Below are 18,061 nucleotides of genomic sequence, written 5' to 3' on the forward strand. Positions count from 1 at the left end.
TTGCTTTACTCTGCCTTTAAGAGATTTTCAAGGTGAGACTTAATTATCTTGACCGTTAAGAGTAACGGAGACCTTGCCAAATGGGGAATTTCCTGTTCTATCCTAAGGGGGTGGGCAGCCTGGAGGGTGGTTTCATGTGGAAATGGGGACCCTGTGTGGCCAGATCTTCTGTTTTGTTGTTGTTTTTTTAAGAGAAGGTGGTAATCTGGATTTATTCTAGATGCTGTTTCCCCCAGTTTTAAAATGTTGATGACTAAAATTTTATTTTATTTTATTTTATTTTTTTAAAGATTTTATTTATTTATTTGAGAGAGAGAATGAGATAGAGACAGAGAGAGCATGAGAGGGGGGAGCGTCAGAGGGAGAAGCAGACTTCCTGCTGAGCAGGGAGCCCGATGTGGGACTCGATCCCGGGACTCCAGGATCATGACCCGAGCTGAAGGCAGTCGCTTAACCAACTGAGCCACCCAGGCGCCCGATGACTAAAATTTTAAACGTTATCACCCAGCTGTGAGTGGACTGAATTCAGTCTGTGGTCCTTCGTTGGGCCACCACTGGCCCAGGCCGTGGCTGTATACTGATGTCCTGGTGATTGCGCCCCATCTAGGTTACTGGATCATCACATCAGCTGTCACTAGGGCCCCCTTCCTAATAAGGCTGACCTGGTTTTGTCCTTCATCTCTTTAACCACCTCCAGTAACCATCCTATCCCCACACAGCAGGTGGGGGGCTGTCATTGAAACCAGGTTGCTATTTCTTGGGTTGGGACCAGAAACACTAGTTGGTGGGAATTGTTCAACACATATGTGTCTTTAGAGTCTAGACTCCTGTCAAGCCAGGTGAGGTAGAGACAGGACAGAGCAGATTTAGGTTCTCTCGACTCAAGCCCAAGAGCGGGATGGAGGGAAGATGAACCTGCCGAGCCCACACTTAAGAGAGGTGCTCGTGCTCCCCGTGGGTCCTTGCATCCTATTGCGGGGACAGAATCAGAGCATCCAGGCGAGGATTAGGGACGGGTTGAAAAGAGATCCTCAGGCTTAAAAGGGTCTGTTGAGAAAAAGGGCAAAGTATCGGGACTAAAAAAATTTGGTTAAATGGTCATCATAGTGGGGGGGGGGTCTCCCAGCGGGGAGCGTGTTTTCCCTGGAGAAAGTCATTCCCCCTCTTTAACTCTAGATGACTCAGAGACAATAGCTCTCTGCAAGAAGAATGCAGAGCTGGGAAATAGGGGGCTTGTGAAAACCTCCTGAATTTCCGCCTATGGTTTCTCAGTAATTGTGTTTAGCTGCGTGGACCCATCCTTCTCGGGATATAAATCCTTACTTAATCCCCTCCTTTTGGGGAAATGGGCTCTTTAGGCAAGAAACAGGAATGGCTGAGTCCCTGTTGAGAAGGGAATTTCCTTTGTAGTGCTCTGGTTTCTCTCTTTCGGACCCTGAAATGGCCAGGTCCTCTTTGGTGTCCCCTTCTCCGTTGACTTCACACCCCTCCTGCCTTCTTGGATTGCTGGGAGCCATTTTAGGCCGGGGACAGAGAACGAGAGTTTCCTGTGAGTCAGGGCTGCTGGCACACCTTGGACCTTTGCTAACCCTCTCCTGTTGCTCATTTACCTGGTCAGATGTGTGTCCTTGGGGACACCTCTGAGCCAGGCCCCAAGCCAGGCCCCATGCCACGCGCTGGGCGACTGTAAAGAGTGACAGAAAAACCGAGATCGAGCTCACATTCTGGAGGAGAAACAAAAAAATAAGTGAAATCAGCAAAAGAAGAAAATAATTTTCGATAATTTTCAGCGAGAGATGATTGTAGTGAAGACAGCAAAAGCAACACACACACACACACACACACACACACCCACCCACACCCACACACACTTCAGGATGTTAGGGGGCTGAAGGCTGCTGGAGGGTGAGGTTTGAGCTAAAAGCTGAAAGCTGCCAGGTATGGGAAGGTTGAGCATAGAACATTCTAGATGGAAGTGTCAGCAGTGCACATTTTGTCTTGTGTGAGGCCATTGTGGTTAGGGTTCAATGGATGGAGGAGAGCAGGTAAGCCGGGCCAGATGCATGGGGGCCTCGTAGGTCTGGATAAGCTGTTGGGTGTCTACAGTAAGCTCCTCGAGTGGGTTTTAAGCAGGGGCTGCCCATCTTACTTAGATTGGAAGAAGGCTGCTGTCTAGGGGCATGTGAACTGTCCTGACACTTTGGCGCCAAGGTGGGACTGACCATGAATGGGCAGAAGATGGGCAGGGAAGGAACACCCCTTTGCAGAGCGCTTGCTCAGTGCCAGGCACCACGTAGGCGCGAACCCTGCGAGACTGGACATCCATTATACATTGTGCAGACTGCTAGGAATCTGAGGCCAGCTTTCTCACAGCCTTCAAGAGCCTCATTTGAGGAGGGTTGAGGAGGAGTCAGAGGGAAGTTGTTCTGTCGGGAAGGGTGTGGCGGGGTACTGAGGGCCACCTGGACTGTTGTGCTTTTATCAGGGAGGAAGTCCTGAGCCCTGCAAGGATTTTGAGGCTTGGGGCGCCTGGGTGGCTCAGATGGTTGAGCGTCTCTTCAGCTCAGATCATGATCCCAGGGTCCTGGGATCAAGTTCCGCATCGGGCTCTCTGCTCCTTGGGAGCCTGCTTCTCCCTCTGCCTCTCTCTCTCTTTCTCTCATGAATAAATAAATAAAATCTTAAAAAAAAAAATAAAAAAGGATTTTGAGGCTTGGTTGAACCTGTGCCAGCCTGAGGACTTGCTGTGAAAGTTTGTGTCTCTCTTCAGTGAAACTTTTTTTTAAAGATTTTATTTATTTATTTATTTGAGAGAGACCAAGAGAGAGAGCGCGAGAGAGTGCGAGCAAGCAAGAGCTGGGGGAGGGGCAGAGGGAGAGGGAGAAGCAGACTCCCCGCTGAGCAGGGAGCCCCAGGGAGCTGGACATGGGGCTCGATCCCAGGACCCTGGGATCATGACCTGAGCCAAAGGCAGCCGCTCAACTAACAGAGCCACCCAGGCGTCCTTCAGTGAACCATTTTTCAGAAACAGACGGGGAAGAGCTAGTCTGGTGCAAATCAGGGTGAAGGTAAGGAAAGAGTTGGGGAAGCTGGTTTGAGCTCTCACAGTAACGTGAGATGCCGTTCGTGCGGCGTGTGCTGTCTCCTTGAATTCTAATAACCCTTTTAGAAAGATTATACTAGCTGAATTAATGTAGGCACAAAGAGACCAAGGAACTTGCCAGAGGATACACAGTTGGCTGGTGGCAGTGCTTGGAATCAGACCTAGTGGTATGGCTGCCGATCTCACACGCTGAACAACAGTGCTGGGTCGTCATTGGCCCACAGCAAGCACACCCTAGGTGGTAAGAGAATTACAAGGTAGCATGGACAACCTTAGGGAAGGCAGTTGACCGGTGCAGTGAAGGGCCTTGGGGTGGGAGCCAGCTGCATGAGTCACCAGCGTGCTGCGTTGGCCGGCATGCCTTTGAGCACATAAATGTGCTTCTCTGAGCCGCATCTCTCACACGGGTGCAAAAACACCACCCCTACTCAGAGGGCGTTCTTCAGAGGATTCATCAAGTAGCCTCTCAGGAAATGGGCTTTGGCTCAGGTCATGATCCCGGGGTCCTGGGATTGAGCCCCATGTCGGGCTCCCTGGGGCTCCCTGCTCAGTGGGGTGAGGAGGATGATGTACTACTCATGAATCACATGAGCTCTGTTTGAGAAGAAAACAGAGGTATTTCTCTGGCCGGCTACACTCTTTCTTCTGACTTACATCGTTCACAGACTCCTGGTATTTCTCCTGCTCAGCTTTTTTCTATGTGTAATCAATCCGTTTCACATTCTATGTGGAATATATTTTCCATTCATTCTCTTTTGACCAGCCACTTCATTGTGAGCCTGTTTTCCTCTGGGCCTCAGTTTCTTCATCAGTGAAATGGGAATACTCAGTAAGTACCTTCTTGTAGAACCCTGGCCAGGAGTAAATAAATTGCTTGTGTTTAGAACAGTGCCTCAGAGATAAGTTGTCACCAAAAGGCAGCCGTTATTATTATTATTATTATTATTATTATTATTATTATTATTATTTTCTCTGTCTTCCCTCCAGGGCGGGGATCGTCCCCTGACAGTTCCCTTGGTAGGCTAGACGTCTGGTAGTTGCTCAGTGACTTTATTTGTTGACTCACTGGTTCCGTTGTTTTCTTCTGTTTGAAATGTGCAGTCAGGGCCACCAGGTGAAATATTAGGCATTATTTTCCTTCTTAATGGATACGGATGCCTCCGTGGGTGGTGTATTTCCACAAGGTTGGACTTGCCTGGCAGCTCATTGGAAGCTTCTTGACACCAGGATTCCTCAACCCCGGCACTATTGACATTTTGGGCCTAATTCTCTGTCGTGGGGCTGTCCTGTGCCCGGTAGGGTGGTCAGCAGCATCCCTGCCTCCCGCCCACTAGATGCCAGGAGCACTCCTTCCTTTTCCTAGTTGTGACAACCAGAAATGTTTCGTGACATTGCCAGGTGTCTCCTGGGGAGACCTCGTGGGAACCACTGCTTTCCGCTGTTCTAAGCACCCGAGCCCCCTCCAAGCGGCTCCTGATGAATGCTGGGGGCATGTCCTGAGCTGTTCCTGTGTGTGCTGGGCGCCGGGGACGCAGATGCAGACCCTGGGACAGAGTGAGAGCTTCATTTTCTCATGGCCACTTAAAAACATTTTAAATAGTTCAATACATGAACATGTTCAGAAAGAACCGAAGGAGGAGTCCAGCGTCTCCTGATTTCTTGGGTGTTCCTCCAGGCCTTTGCAAACCCAGAGCCTACACAGCCCCAATTTCTTTCACTCAGGTCTATTTCTGGCCTTTTTTCACTTAGATTTTTGTTCCATGCCAGTACTTAAAGATGAGATTTCTTCTTCGTTCCGTTTTATGGCTGCATGACCATTTTTTGCATTTCAGCCTCCTGGTGCTGACATTGAAGTTGCTGCCCATTTTTGACTTCCACAGGCTGTGCCAGTCTGCCGTCCTGTGCCCTCCTGAGCTGGGGGGGTGGGTGGGGGCTTGCACAGGACACGTTCTTAGGACCCCTCACTGATACCCACGCCGCGTTAAGCATCCTTTTGACCAGGGTAATTTGGGCGACATTTTGGGCCTGAAATCCTTGCTGCGTCAAAGGACCACAATGAGCTGGCCGTCGAGGGCCTGTCCCCTCTTCCCCGGTATCTTAGCACTTTCCCTGTCTTCATTGAGGTGACTTCCCGAGAGAGGCCAGCCCCACGCCCAGGGCGTGTGGGGAGCGCCGCCTGGTTACCAGCGGCACCCCTTTCTTCATCTGAGCCTCTTCATTTCCCTTCTCTCAGCGCACTTCTCCGCATCCGCTGCCGCGGGCAGAGTCGCCTTTTTATTTCTGAGTTGGCTCTCTGCGGGCCGCTGTTCCCTGCCGCCATTTGAAAGCCACCCACCAGCACCTGAGCTTTCTAGAACCTGAGCTGGGCCAGGGGGTGGGACCAGGCACAGCCTGGATAAATAATGCAAGCGGTTTCCGCCGCCAGAACCGGCTCCTCCCAGGAGCCCTCCCCCTCGGCCAGCTATGTAGCAAAGGCCAAAGGCAACCGGTTACTCCACACTTTTCTTTGTGGTGACTTGGCAGAGTTAAGGGCCTCAACTATGTACACACGTTGGATGCATGCAGCCTTTTGGGCCTGGGCCTGCTGAGGGGGTGGGTAGGGTGCAGTGGTTTCTGGTCTGAGGTTGGGTCCTGCCTCCCCCCTGCTTTGTGCAATGTGAAAGAGCTTGGCATTCTTGAATCAGGAAATTCCTGTAGAGATGTTGTCGGTTTTCCAGAAGGCCTCATCCCAGCAGAGGGGGAGAAGGGGCTGGGTGGTTGCGGTTGCCTCTAGTTGAGGGCAACACAGTGAATTCATTTGTAAATCAGCCTCTTTTCCCTGGATGGTGGCAATTTCAGTCCTGCCCGGGGAGTTTGGAGGTTCACCCTTTACATATGAATGTGCTGTTTCATCACCCCGTCTGCCTGATTTTCAGGGAGGGGACTGTGAAGGGGAGAAATAGGCTGACACGGGGTAGCGGGAGGATGGCGGGTAGCGGGAGGATGGCTTTCTCGGCTCTAGGAGAGACATGTGAGAAGTAATTTGAAAATTATTTAAAAAAAAAAAAAAGCCCCAAATACCTTCACATACAAACCACCACACTCCCTTCGGGACTTCTCGCTCCAGCCTGCGGGACGACAGCGGTTCGTTGCGTTTATTCCCACCCGGTGAAGTAAATGGTTCTTGGGTGCAGTGTACCAAGGACTCTGAGCTTAGCCGAGCTGCTGGCTGTCGAGGGTGATAAATTAGAGCCGAAAGCCTGGGGACATGAAGGCGCGTCCCCTGCCTCAGACTGCCTAACTGCAGAGAGGTGAGGGTGACCTTGTGCTGGGCCACCTAGTGCGTACAAGACAGGGGCTGGCCTGGTAAGTGGTGACTCTTAGCCTGTCCTCTCTGCTTCTTCCTCCTCCCCCTGGGAGAGGCTGCTGAGGATCCGGAAGCAGGAATGTCTGCCGGGTGAGAGCCTCAGTTTGCTTTCAAAGAGAGGGGAGGCCCTCTGAGCCGCAGAGCTTTCTCAATGGCAGGTAAGCGCCCCTTCCCAGGGTTACCTGTCCCTCGCTAGCTTCGCCTCCGAGGTGCTCGGGATCCCTGCTACAGTGACATTTCCCCCAAGTTGAGAATGACCCCTTTGTTCCACGGCCTCATTTCCGTGGCCAGCCCTTCTTTTCCTGGTTCGGGTGAGAAGTTCATATTCTCAGGCAGGGAGGCCTTGGAGAAGCCCGGCTTGTCTGGAGGAGGCTCTAGCCTGTCTTCAGGGGGGTGCGGTTCTAGATGTTTCTGTGAGTGACCGGATTATTCGTTTTCACTCCTGTGTTCCTCGTGGCTTGGGTATTATCTGCTGGGAGAAAAATGCTCCCCCTTCTCTCTCGTCCCCATCCTTCGCTCCCCATTTCTCATTTCTGCTCTGGGCCTGAGGGAAAGTCCAGGCTCTGGTTTCATGATGATATACTTACTGGCAGGAGAGGGCCCTCTGATTCCTGGGGAGGGAGGCCTGCGTGGGTACCTGCTCTGTCTTTGGGCAGCACGTTGAGAGGATTAACCGTGCTGCGCTTTGCCGTTGCTGGGAGAGCAGCGAGAGTGGTCCTGTTTGAAGTAGGCTCTGGAGAGGGCTGGCAGTGACCGGGAGCGCCGTCCGCGAGTGCCCTCGGAGCCCGAGCCCGCGCAGGCCTCTGCTGCTGACCGTGCCGTCGCGGTTATGGGAGGCAAGCCGGACTGCTCACAGTCCGATTGAACGGCAGAAGTCATGTCCTGGGCTCGGTCCGGTCTCCATGTTAGATAGGCCGGCCGGCGTTTCCGTAACTCTGACCTTAACAGGCTCTTCTGAGCGAACTAGGCCTGGTTTTGCAACGGAGGGGTGGGGAAGGAGGAGGAAGAGGAGCAGGAGGAGGGATGATTGTTGGTTTGAAAAAACAGCTGTCATTGGGGCGCCTGGGTGGCTCAGTGGGTTAAGCATCTGCCTTCGGCTTAGGTCATGATCCTGGGGTCCTGGGATCAAGCCCCACATTGGGCTCCCTGCTCTGCGGCTCTGCGGGAGAGCCTGCTTCTCCCTCTCCCTCTGCCCCTCCCCCCCAATTGTGCTCTCTCTGTGTGTGTGTGTGTGTGTCAAATAAATAAATAAATAAAAAATCTTTAAAATAAAAAAAAAAAAAAGAAAAAACAGCTATCATTTGCGGAGTGCTTCCTCTTTGCAGGTATTATGCTGAGAGCTTCCCGTGACTGAACTCACTTAATCCTTTTGTAACTCCTCAAGGTACCCTGGTCTCCATCCTACAGAAGGACAGAGGCACAGCGAGGTTACGTAGCTTCCTTGAGCCGCACTGCTGGGCAGCTGCAGAGCTCCTAACCGCTGTGGTGACCCGGTTTATCAGAACATGTGCTCCAACTTCCGTGTGGGGTGGCCAGCTTGTCCCACGTTGTGTGAGACTGTCCGTCTCTTTTGTGGCCCACGATGCCCGTCTGCTTGTTGAGTGGGTTTCTCTTCATTCAGGCTCGCTGTCCACATCATGAAGGACGTTTAACACCCACAGAAACACACCACAGGGCTGATCCTCCTGGGGAGGTGCCTGGCCGTTCAGCTGGGGCCCTTTCCCTCTCCTGAGGAGACAATTCCCTGTCATGGTGTGTCATTTCCCAGACTCTGGAGAATGTCAAAGGCCGTGACTCAGGTGCCGGATGTGGGGGTGGGGGTGGGGGTGCCTGCCGGGGCCGAGTCTGGCCGGCCTGGGTGGAGATTGGAAGGGGGGCACGGGGGCGAGGGGCGTGGGGGGAGAGGAAATGACCTCGCAGGCCCCCTGCCCCCAGCCTGTTTTGTGGCCTGAGCCTGAGCTAAGTTCTGGTGCCACCATTGGGAGGGGAATGTGCTTCCTGGGGAATATAAGCACCCCACTGACCCTCAGGCCACCATCTGCAGTTGTGGGGGAAAAAGACCACACGAGAGTGTGCTTGTAAACATAGACCCTGTGTGAAGAGGCCATCTTGCTACAGAGCTGAGGCCGGCCTCTCCCTGGCGTGGGGCCATGTATGAGCCTCCTAGTCACATCACCTGGGTTCAAATCCCAGCCCAGCCACTTGTGTCATCTTGGGCAAGTGACTTAAAGGGAAATACACCAAAGGCATTTTGAACAAGGCCCCCCTAAGTTGTATGTAATAAGAGAAAGCCTCAGCTGTTAATACTCGTGGCTCAGGAAAGCTAAGAGGCTGGGTTATCTTGAAGTTTGGTGTCCCTTAGGTCAGGGGACATTGAGGAGGGGTGAGTGGGATTATTTCTGGCAGTTCACAAGACACAGGTTGGAGAAGGATCTCATCACATGCTTGGTTCTTAATACCCAGTAGGCCTTCCCATATTATTAAGATTTCACTGTAATGTCACAGGAGGGGAAAGTTCTGCTGTTTCCTGCTCCATGCCAAGCTGTTCTCCTGAGTCACCGCTCTGTCCTTTGCCTGGAGGAGTTGTCCTCCCTTGCCCACATTAACTCCTTCAGAACCAGACTTACTTTGGGGGAGAGGGGTTAGGAGGCAGAGGGTCGCTGGTGGGCCAGTGCCGTAGTGGAATCACAGGCCCTGCTACCTCACAGAAAGGACTTTCAGATCAAGGGTGAGCCATTTCCTTGGTGATTCAGTCTACGGTGGCTGTTTGTCATCTTTCCAAGTTTATAGATGAGATGTGTTTAGCAATAAGTCCTCGTCAGAATTAAATCATTAAAGAAGGGAAAAAAACCAACAACTTGACTCAGCTTTCTGGAAAAGGTCCTACACAGGCGGCTTTGTTGCAATGACTACAGCAAAACCCACACCCACCATTCTGTCACCACCCCAGGCCTAGGAGTGGGCAGATTTTTAAGTCAGAATGCTGACCTGCTCCCTCATACTTCCGAAGGACTGTGAATCCAGTTGGTATTTCTCACTTTTTTCCTTAGGAGCCTCACTGAAAGCCTCTGCCTTTGACAGATTTGTCTGTTGCTGGGATCCTGTTCCACTCCTGACCCTTGGACGCGGCCGACAATCTCTCATTAACTCTGGAGGGAGTCTTTGTGTTTGTAGCCAGGAACAGAATTGGGGTTTTTGTGGTTTGCAGGGATTAGAAGGTTAGGGTCCTCTTAGGTATGGGCAGCCTTTGGTCGGACCCCTCCTCGCTGAGCAGGTCGCTGGTTTCCCCTTTGGTTTCCTGCTGGGCTGGGGCAAAATGCTGTCTCTGCCTTATATTGCTTATGTGTATTTCTCCCCTCTCTCCCCTGGAATTAACGAATTTCAAAGTTCAAAAGGGACCCTAAGATCGTCTAGTTCTGTAGTTTTAATCTTTAGCGTTGATGACGCCCTTGGGAAGATACATTAGGCATGGCCCTCTTCCCAGGAAATTGCGTCCTTGTACAGAACCGTGGCATGTGGTTCGTGGGTCCCTGGAGCACTTTCACGGACTCCACGTGAGAAGTTCTGGTCTGGTCCCTTCCTGCCTTCTCCCATTTTGCAGACGGAGCCTGACAAGTAGAGAGGCTGGCCTGGCGTCTTCTCCTATTTAGCTGTCTTTATTCTCTTGCCTTGCCTTCTTGCTCGGCTTCTGTTTCCTCAGCCCCAGACCAAGCCCGCAGGTGGCGGTGGGTCAGGAGAGGAGATGGGCTTTACCAGTGTGGAACAGGATTCGCTGCACTTGAGAACTTCTATTGCATCCCCCAAACACACATCCTAGAGCACCTGAAACCAGCGTGCACCCGAGTTCTCTGGAGGGCTCCTTAAACCACGGATGGCCAGGCTGTCCTCTAGAGTTTCTGATTTGTAGCTCTGGGGTAGGGCCTGAGAATGTGCATTTCTTAAAATTCCCAGGCGGTGCCACTGCTACTAGTGTGGGGACTACTCTTTGGGATCCATTGTCCCAGGGGGTCTCAGCCACAGGTAGGTAACTTAGGCTGTCCAACGAGGGGCTGGTGTCCTTTCTGGCTCCCAAAGGCTGGCTAAGTATTGGCTGGACTGTGTTGATCATCTACCATGTTTTCTTGTTCTAGCCCAGTGATTCTTCAGGAGGCTGGTACCACCCCTCTGTGAGTGTTTGGGAAGTACGTGGGGGTGCTTTTTGTTGTCATTGTGTTTGGGAGTACTGCTAGCAGTGAGTGGGAGGGTGCCCAGGTGGTCCTTGCAACGAGGAAAGCTGTCCCTTACAAAATGCATTGTGCTCCATGAAGAAACATGGAAACACACGACTTGTTTTTGTCCCAAATGTGCCCCTAACTTTTTTGCTGATGTGTCTTTGCTCATGTACTTTCTTCTTTAAAAATCTACCCACAGGGACGCCTGGGTGGCTCAGTCAGTTGGGCATCTGACTTTTGATTTCGGATCAGGTCATGATCTCTGGGTCATAAGATTGAGCCCCATGTCATGCTCCACACTCAGCATGGAGTCTGCTTGGGGTTCTCTCTCCCTGTCCCCTACTCCCCCCCAACCCCATGTGTGCTCTCTCTCTCTTAAATAAATACATCTTTAAAATAAATACATCTTTAAAATAAATAAATAAATAAATCTTTTAAAAAAATGTACCCACAAATGAAACAAAACATACCAAATACCAAAAGCTTTGCCCAGTTGCTTTCAATTTTGGGCTGGCCAAGGTGCCATTTCTTCTGGGATGCATCTCCTTGGGGCCCCCAAAACACCTTTCTGTTTTTTTATTTTTTTTACTAGGCTCCACTACCCAGTGTGGAGTCCAGCATGGGGCTTGAACTCACAACCCTGAGATCAAGACCTGAGCTGAGATCAAGAGTTGGATGCTTAAGGAGCTGAGCCACTGAGGCGCCCCAACCAGAACACCTTCCTAAAACACGCATATTCTGACACTTGAGCAGCGTTATTTGGGTTTATCAGCTCCATGTTGAACAAATCCCAGACTGTGGTCCCTAAGCCTGTGGTGATTGGTCCATCTGGTTGGTGCCATTGTTTATCCTGAATCAGGCCTTCATCATTTGCTCATTCCTGGCTTTGGTTTGCACTTGCTGCTTTTTTATGTGCTACTGACCTTCCTAAATACCTCACTTTAAATTTATTTTGATAAAGTAGTCTATGCTCATGATAAATAAAGTACACAAGGGTACACAGTGAAAAATAATCCCTCCCCCACCTCCTGCATGTTTTCCTCCCCTGAGACAGCCGCTAGTCCCAGTTGAGAGCTCTGTAGTAGTTTTGTGTTCATCTGGGAATGTTCTAGGCTTGTGCAAACTTAGGTATCTAACATTGTTTTTGGGGTGTGTGTGTCAGTGTGTTAATGGTGCTAGATATGTGTTGCTCTTTTAACCAGATGCAGCAGCTTGGAGATAGTCACGCATCTGTTTGCATAGAGGTGCTTCCTTATTCTTAATGGCTGTGGAATATTCCACTGTATGAGGGGCGCCTGGCTGGCTCACTTGGTAGAGCATGCGGCTCTTGATCTTAGGGTTGTGAGTTCAAGCCCCACATTGGGCATAGAGATTGCATAAAAAAAAAAAAGAATATTCCACTGTATGGCTATGGAATGTTATTAGACCAGTCCTCGATTTGTGGACATTTTAGTCCTTTCCAGGTGTGGGTACATCACCCAGTGCCTTATTTGAATCATCTTAGGGTCGCTTTGCTCCCCGTGACTGTATCTATAGCATGTGTTTCTAGGTGGAGGGAGGTGAGTCTTCACGGATGAGGGTGGAGTGGGGTAGGGATCTCTGTTGGGCATGAGCGAGAGGAAGTTCTCTCTAGGGGAACACCAATCCCAGGCTGCACCTTTTCGGTGAGTTTTCCTGCTAACTAGCTGTGGTGTGCCTCTGGGCCATCCCTTTGGGCTCTCTGGGCCTCCACTTTGAAGTCTGTGGGATGATCCTCCAAACTCTGGGGTCTGTTCTCCCTCAAGGGGCCTGTGGTTAGCGTTTAATTTCCTCTCGGGACGATGTGTCAGTGCAGCACCCGGAACGCTTGTTCGGGATTTTTCTGAAGTTGCCTGCTGAGAGTGGAGCGTTCCATCCTGTGGATCGGTTTTTGCAGAAGTCGTTCACTATCTCCTTTAATGAGCCTGCTTGGAAGATGCTCTTTCAGGCGGAAGGAAACCCCTAGGAGGCCTCGCATGTGTCCGTACCAGACTGTGTTCATCTGCCCCAGTGGCCCCTGTCCACACACGGAGGTTGGTGACGCATGGCGCATCCCGCGTGCTGGGGCTTGCCCGCAAGTTAAAACCGGAGGAGGCGCGTCGTCAGGTTCGCTTTGGGGATAGTCGTCCTTCTGGATTCCACATCCCACCCCATCCCCTGTGCTCTCACGTAGCTGTCTTTCCTTGTGCCTGTAATGTCTCTTTCTCAGAATGTAAGGCGCGCCACTCTGGGCCCTTATTTCGCCCCGACGCTAATGAGACAGCCAGCGGGCATGGAATGGACCCAAGGCCTTGCAGGTGAAGACGGGTTGGTGGTGGAAGTGTCTGGGTTTAAATGAGATGCTGGGAGAGTCAAAATGGGAAGGAATGCGTCGGCGAGGGTGGGCGGCTGGCATGTCTCAGAGGAGAATCAGGGAGAATGTCATTTGTGTCTGTGCCTTTGGAGGAGAGTCACAAGCAAGCATAACACAGTAAATGTTGTCGTCTTCCACAAAGAAGTATGTGTGCCTTCGATTTCTGGAAGTGTGTGGCCTCACTGGTCTGTCTTTCTTGGTTTCCTGGCCATTGCCGTCAGGTGCGGGTATGGAGAAGAAATATTTTGGGATGAGGGACAGTACTGGTGTCTGTGTGACACAGCTCATGGTGGCTGGGTCATGACCTGGTCAACAGGGACACAGTAGAGAAGGGTGGGGATTTTGGCAAAATGGAGAGCACATTTCCGGCTAAAAGTGTCTCACTGGTTGGTAGACAGATCAGTCTGGTGCCATAACGCCATGCAGGCCCTGATTTGTGTGTGTTCTGTTTTGTTTTGTTTGTTTGTTTTTAAGAGAAGCCAGAAGTCTAGGTGATTATGGGAAGTTTCTCGATTTTTATATTCTGGCAGTGAATTAAAATTTTAACAAAAATGGCATGTAGGCTGAAGGAAGTGTCTGACCTTTGAGACCATTAACCAAAGGGATGGGGTGAGTGTATTCTAGGAGGACGAACGAACACTACAATGGCATTGGGCCTGGGGACAGAATGCCTTGTGTCCCACACACCCCCTCCCTGGGGGGCCTCGGCCTTCCTGACTGCTTTAAAATATGTGGTCCTGTGTGTCTCTTTCAGATCCTGGCTCCACAGAGAGAACAGCCCAGAAAAGAAAGTTCCCCAGCCCTCCGCATTCTTCCAATGGCCACTCGCCACAGGACACATCCACAAGCCCCATTAAAAAGAAAAAGAAACCCGGCTTACTGAACAATAACAATAAGGAGCAGGTAAAGGGCCGCTGGGAATGGCGTCCACACCAGCAGGACAAAGGTTGTAGCGAGCAGCACTGTAGCTTTCCGGGTGTTGCTGACAGCCCGTGTTCTTGGCATTTAGCAAGCTGCCTTGCTCTAGCTGTTATTTGCATAGGACAAGAAGGGCAGCTCAAAATGGGTCTGTGTAGAAATTTCCAGTGGCTTTTTAAGATCTGTTTTGGGGACAGGGCAGTCACCCAGATGAGCTTGAAGATACTGTGCTGTAGGATTTGGGGATTTTCCGTGGATTTCCTTCTTACACTCTACTGCTGTTTCCCCATGTGGCTGGAGGAGTTTTTCCTTCTAGGCCATGCCAGTAGGATTGTGCTGAGCTCTGCCTGGAGGTGGTTACGGGGCTGAGGCAGGCTCCCTCCTGGTCTCAGCTTTCTCATCTGTAAAATAATAGGTCTAGGTCTGTGGTGACACAGCTGCTGTCTCTACCCATTGCCCACTGTCCTCTTCGGTAATTGGTCAGCCTTTTGTCTCACTGCGCATCAACCCTGGGGCGACAGCAGTCTTTTCTAGACCGCTTCCTCCTTCTGCAGCCAAGACCTATCAACTAGATAGGAATATCCATTAGCCATCTTAGATCTTAAGAGATCTAGCTTTAAAATTCTCTGATGCAGGCTAGATACTCTTATGATTTAAAAAAAAGCTGCTTTAGTGGCCACGAGGTCAGATCTCCTAGCACTGGAGGAAACAGGATGCCCCCTGGTTCTGCTAGCATTTCAGTAGGGATTCCTCGGGATGCATTCATCCATCTTGTGCATTACGGGAGTGCCGAAGTGGGCCCTGGGGATTGGAGGTTGAATAAAAATAAGGTTGTTGCTTTCATGGGAAGAAACCTAGCAACAGTTAAATGCCCCGAACTGGGAGAGGGCTGCATTTCTGCACACGAATCTATTTCCATTCTCAAAATTATATAGCGAGATGCCCGCTCTGCTTTGCTGGGTGTCTGTGGGCAAGTTAACCTCTTTGTGCCTAGTTTGCTCATCCACTGAAACGGGAGTAATAGTACCACGATGAATTTCACAGGGTTGTGGTGATGATGTCAATCATAATAATAAAAATTAAGCCAGGCTCGACACTAAGTGGAATAATCACACAGACTATGTGTGAAATAATGAAACAACAGCTACAGAAATGTTCTAGATCTGTGCTGTTCGGTATAATAGCCACAAGCCACATGTGGTCATTCAGCACCTGCAAATGGCAGATGTGACCCAGGGACTGGGTTTTTTTTTTTTTAACCAAAAATTTTTTTTAAGTTTTCATTTAAATTTCAGTTAGTTAACATGCAGCGTAATGTTAGTTTCAGGTGTACAGTATAGTGATTCAGCACTTCCCTACAATACCCCATGCTCATCACAGTAAGTGCGTTCTACTTCATCTACTTCATCCCCCCCCCGCCCACCTCCCCTCTGGTCACCAGCAGTTTGTTCTTTGTAGTTAAGAGTCTGTTTCTTGGAGGATCTGAATTTTTAATTTAATTTTAATTTAAGTGACTGCCTGTGGCTTATAGCTACTGTGTTGGATAGTGCAGGTCTAATGAGTTGGGAATCGTTAAAAGAGAAGAAACAGGCGGGTCCTAAATAAATTTCTAGGGGGATTGAGAAGCGTATATGACGGTGCTGGTGATACTAAGAGACATTGGTTCACCATATGCCACTTCTTCTTGTAAGGCATTTTTCTGTGTTCATATTTATAATAACCCTGTGGGAAAGGGCTGTAATTGTGTCCATCTTACAGATGAAAACACAGAGGTTCAGAGAGGTTAAGGTGTCTCCTCAAGGCCTCAGAGCGAAGCAGAAGCTGCCTTTGAGCTTAGGTCTGCCCGTCTGGCTTGAAGTGCTGACGACCCATCTCTTTCACCCAGGAGCCATCCCATAGCTGCTGACAGTGAAGACTAAGAAACACAAAGGGGTGCCTGGGTGGCTCAGTCAGTTAAGCATCGGACTCTTGATTTTTGGCTCAGGTCCTGATCTCAGGGTCCTGAGGTTGAGCCCTGCCTCGGGCTCTGCACTGGGCGTGGATCCCATGACAGATTCTCTCTCTCTCTTAAAGAAACAGAAACAGGAAGGCCACAGATAATCCCCAAACCTTAACTTAGGTATTAATTTAACTTCCTGGGCAAACCCTCCCTTACCAGGTACCAGGGGGGCATGAGGCAGATAGTGTCCCCTCTGTTCAGAAAGCCTTCTCCTTTGGCCTCTGCCTGTGTATGCACACATGCATCATACTTTTTTGAGTTCCTACCCGTCTTTTAAGGAACTGGCTTGTACCTCTCTTTCTGGAAGCTGATCATCCTGCGTAGTCCATGTATCTTCTTCTCTCCCTTCCCCATCCATGTGTTAGGGCCATTTCTGTAACACTTACAGCCCGTGACCACAGTGACACGTTTGTCAGTCCGTGTCCCCTTCTGGACTAGCAGCCTCAAAAAGTGGCCAGTGTGTGGTGGCTGCTGTAGCCGCAGGGTGGGGGCTCGTGAATCCACAGTGCGCTCTGGGTGTGGAAGAGAGGAGACTCGGAGGACCTGGACATGGGGCATGGTTATGCTCCTGAATAATCTGTCATCTTCAGTATTGATAGAAGAGTTTATGGGACCGTTGCACAGGGGAAGTTCGGTCCTGACCTAGAGATCTGGCTCTTTCTAGCCCCACTGCATCTGGGAGACCCACTGTGGGACCATGTCACTTGCTGGCCCATCTTTGAGATTCATTTACCTTGTAAAATAGGGGTTTGGGCTGGAAACATCATAAGGTTGATCATAGGTTTGTTTTTCAGCCCTAAAACTCCCTGGGGCCGAACAGTCAGGAGTTGGCAGAGGAGAAACGGGCTTAACTGCAAAGAAATGACATTCCTGACCCTTGACCCCATAATTTATTCTAGCATATAATATTTGCATGGTGGCGGCAGCCTCCCTCCTGCAACAATCTGTTTTTCCTTAAGGGGAACTTAAATCCCTTTAAAAAATTCCTCTGGACACTTTCTTCTTTCTTTCTTTTAGAATTTTATAGCATTACAAAATTACGGAATTAAAAGCAAATTGTAGGTCTGAAAGTGCTGGGTTTTACCAGTACTATAATTTCTTAGTCACCAACATTTGAAGATCATGAGATTTCAAATAACAACTTGTATTTTGGGTTCTTACAAAAACTCAGAAAAATCCGGCAACAGCTGAAGTGGACTAGAGCCTGCCCCTTTAGACACAGGGCCTCTGTGCTCTAGTTTTTCCACACTCCCCACCCCTCCCCAGTGTCACACCCTGCCGACTTGGCTCATACCTTCTGCCTCTGGCTCTTTCAAGAGTTCAGATGCCTTTGATTTTTGGCATATACCAAGATTCTTCTCCCCTTCCTCTCAATTATAATTTCTTTTTTGTGTTCAAAAAAAAAAAGAAAGCTTTTCTTGTCTTATAAAAACAAAAAAACCCCATATTTTTCCATTTTTGGTAGACTTCTTATTAACCAAGTGGAGATAGGAGTTGAATTTTTAAGGTTGGACCTTATTTCACCCATTTTGCATATACTAGGAATTCAGTAATTTTAGGGGAGTTGTAAGAGGAACTTTAAAACACTTTGTTTTTTGGGAAAAAAGTATTTAAGGCTTATAATTTTTTTTTTTTTTAAGATTTTATTTATTTATTTGACAGAGCGACCGCAGGCAGGGGGCGTGGCAGGCAGAGGGAGAGGGAGAAGCAGGCTCCCCTCTGAGCAGGGAGCCTGATGCTGGACTCGATCCCACAACCCTGGGATCATGACCTGAGCCGAAGGCAAACGCTTAACCAACTGAGCCATCCAGGCACCCCTATAATTAATATTTTATAGGCTTTTGGCCCCATGGTATGGTTTCACTCTGTAGGAAAGGTTTGAAAACAAGGGGGTGCTTTTTCTTGGGATTGGGGTGGGGGGAGACATCCCAAAGCCTGAAAGGATGCTCCTGTCATTTTGTGGAAGGTTAGGTTGCCAAATACCCTGCAGTAGGTGGCCCAAGAAGTATCTTCCCTCAGATGATACTAGGGCCTTTACTGAAAAATACCACTCTGATTTTTAGTTCTTGGGACATTTGACTATGAAGACTCCACTTGGAAGCGTGTCCCCCCC

The 18,061-nt window shown here is 49.9% G+C and overlaps 1 protein-coding gene across 27 annotated transcripts in view; it reads left to right on the top strand.

The window, feature by feature from the left end:
• Positions 1 to 18,061, top strand: part of ZMYND8 (zinc finger MYND-type containing 8) — a 122,967-nt gene that overhangs the window by 24,841 nt on the left and 80,065 nt on the right. For 24 of the 27 annotated variants that reach the window (XM_032420130.1, XM_032420131.1, XM_032420128.1 and 21 more), the window contains one exon: positions 13,786 to 13,934. The exons of 1 other annotated variant lie outside the window; for it this stretch is intronic. In XM_032420130.1, coding sequence (XP_032276021.1) covers positions 13,786 to 13,934 — 149 coding nt within the window. Of the gene's footprint in view, positions 1 to 2,961; positions 3,933 to 6,157; positions 6,608 to 13,785; positions 13,935 to 18,061 lie in introns of those variants that run through there. 2 more of the 27 variants (XM_032420144.1, XM_032420145.1) reach the window with 2 other exon arrangements.

This window comes from Phoca vitulina, unplaced genomic scaffold (genome assembly GCF_004348235.1).
Source record: "Phoca vitulina isolate PV1807 unplaced genomic scaffold, GSC_HSeal_1.0 scaffold22, whole genome shotgun sequence".
NCBI lineage: Eukaryota > Metazoa > Chordata > Mammalia > Carnivora > Phocidae > Phoca > Phoca vitulina.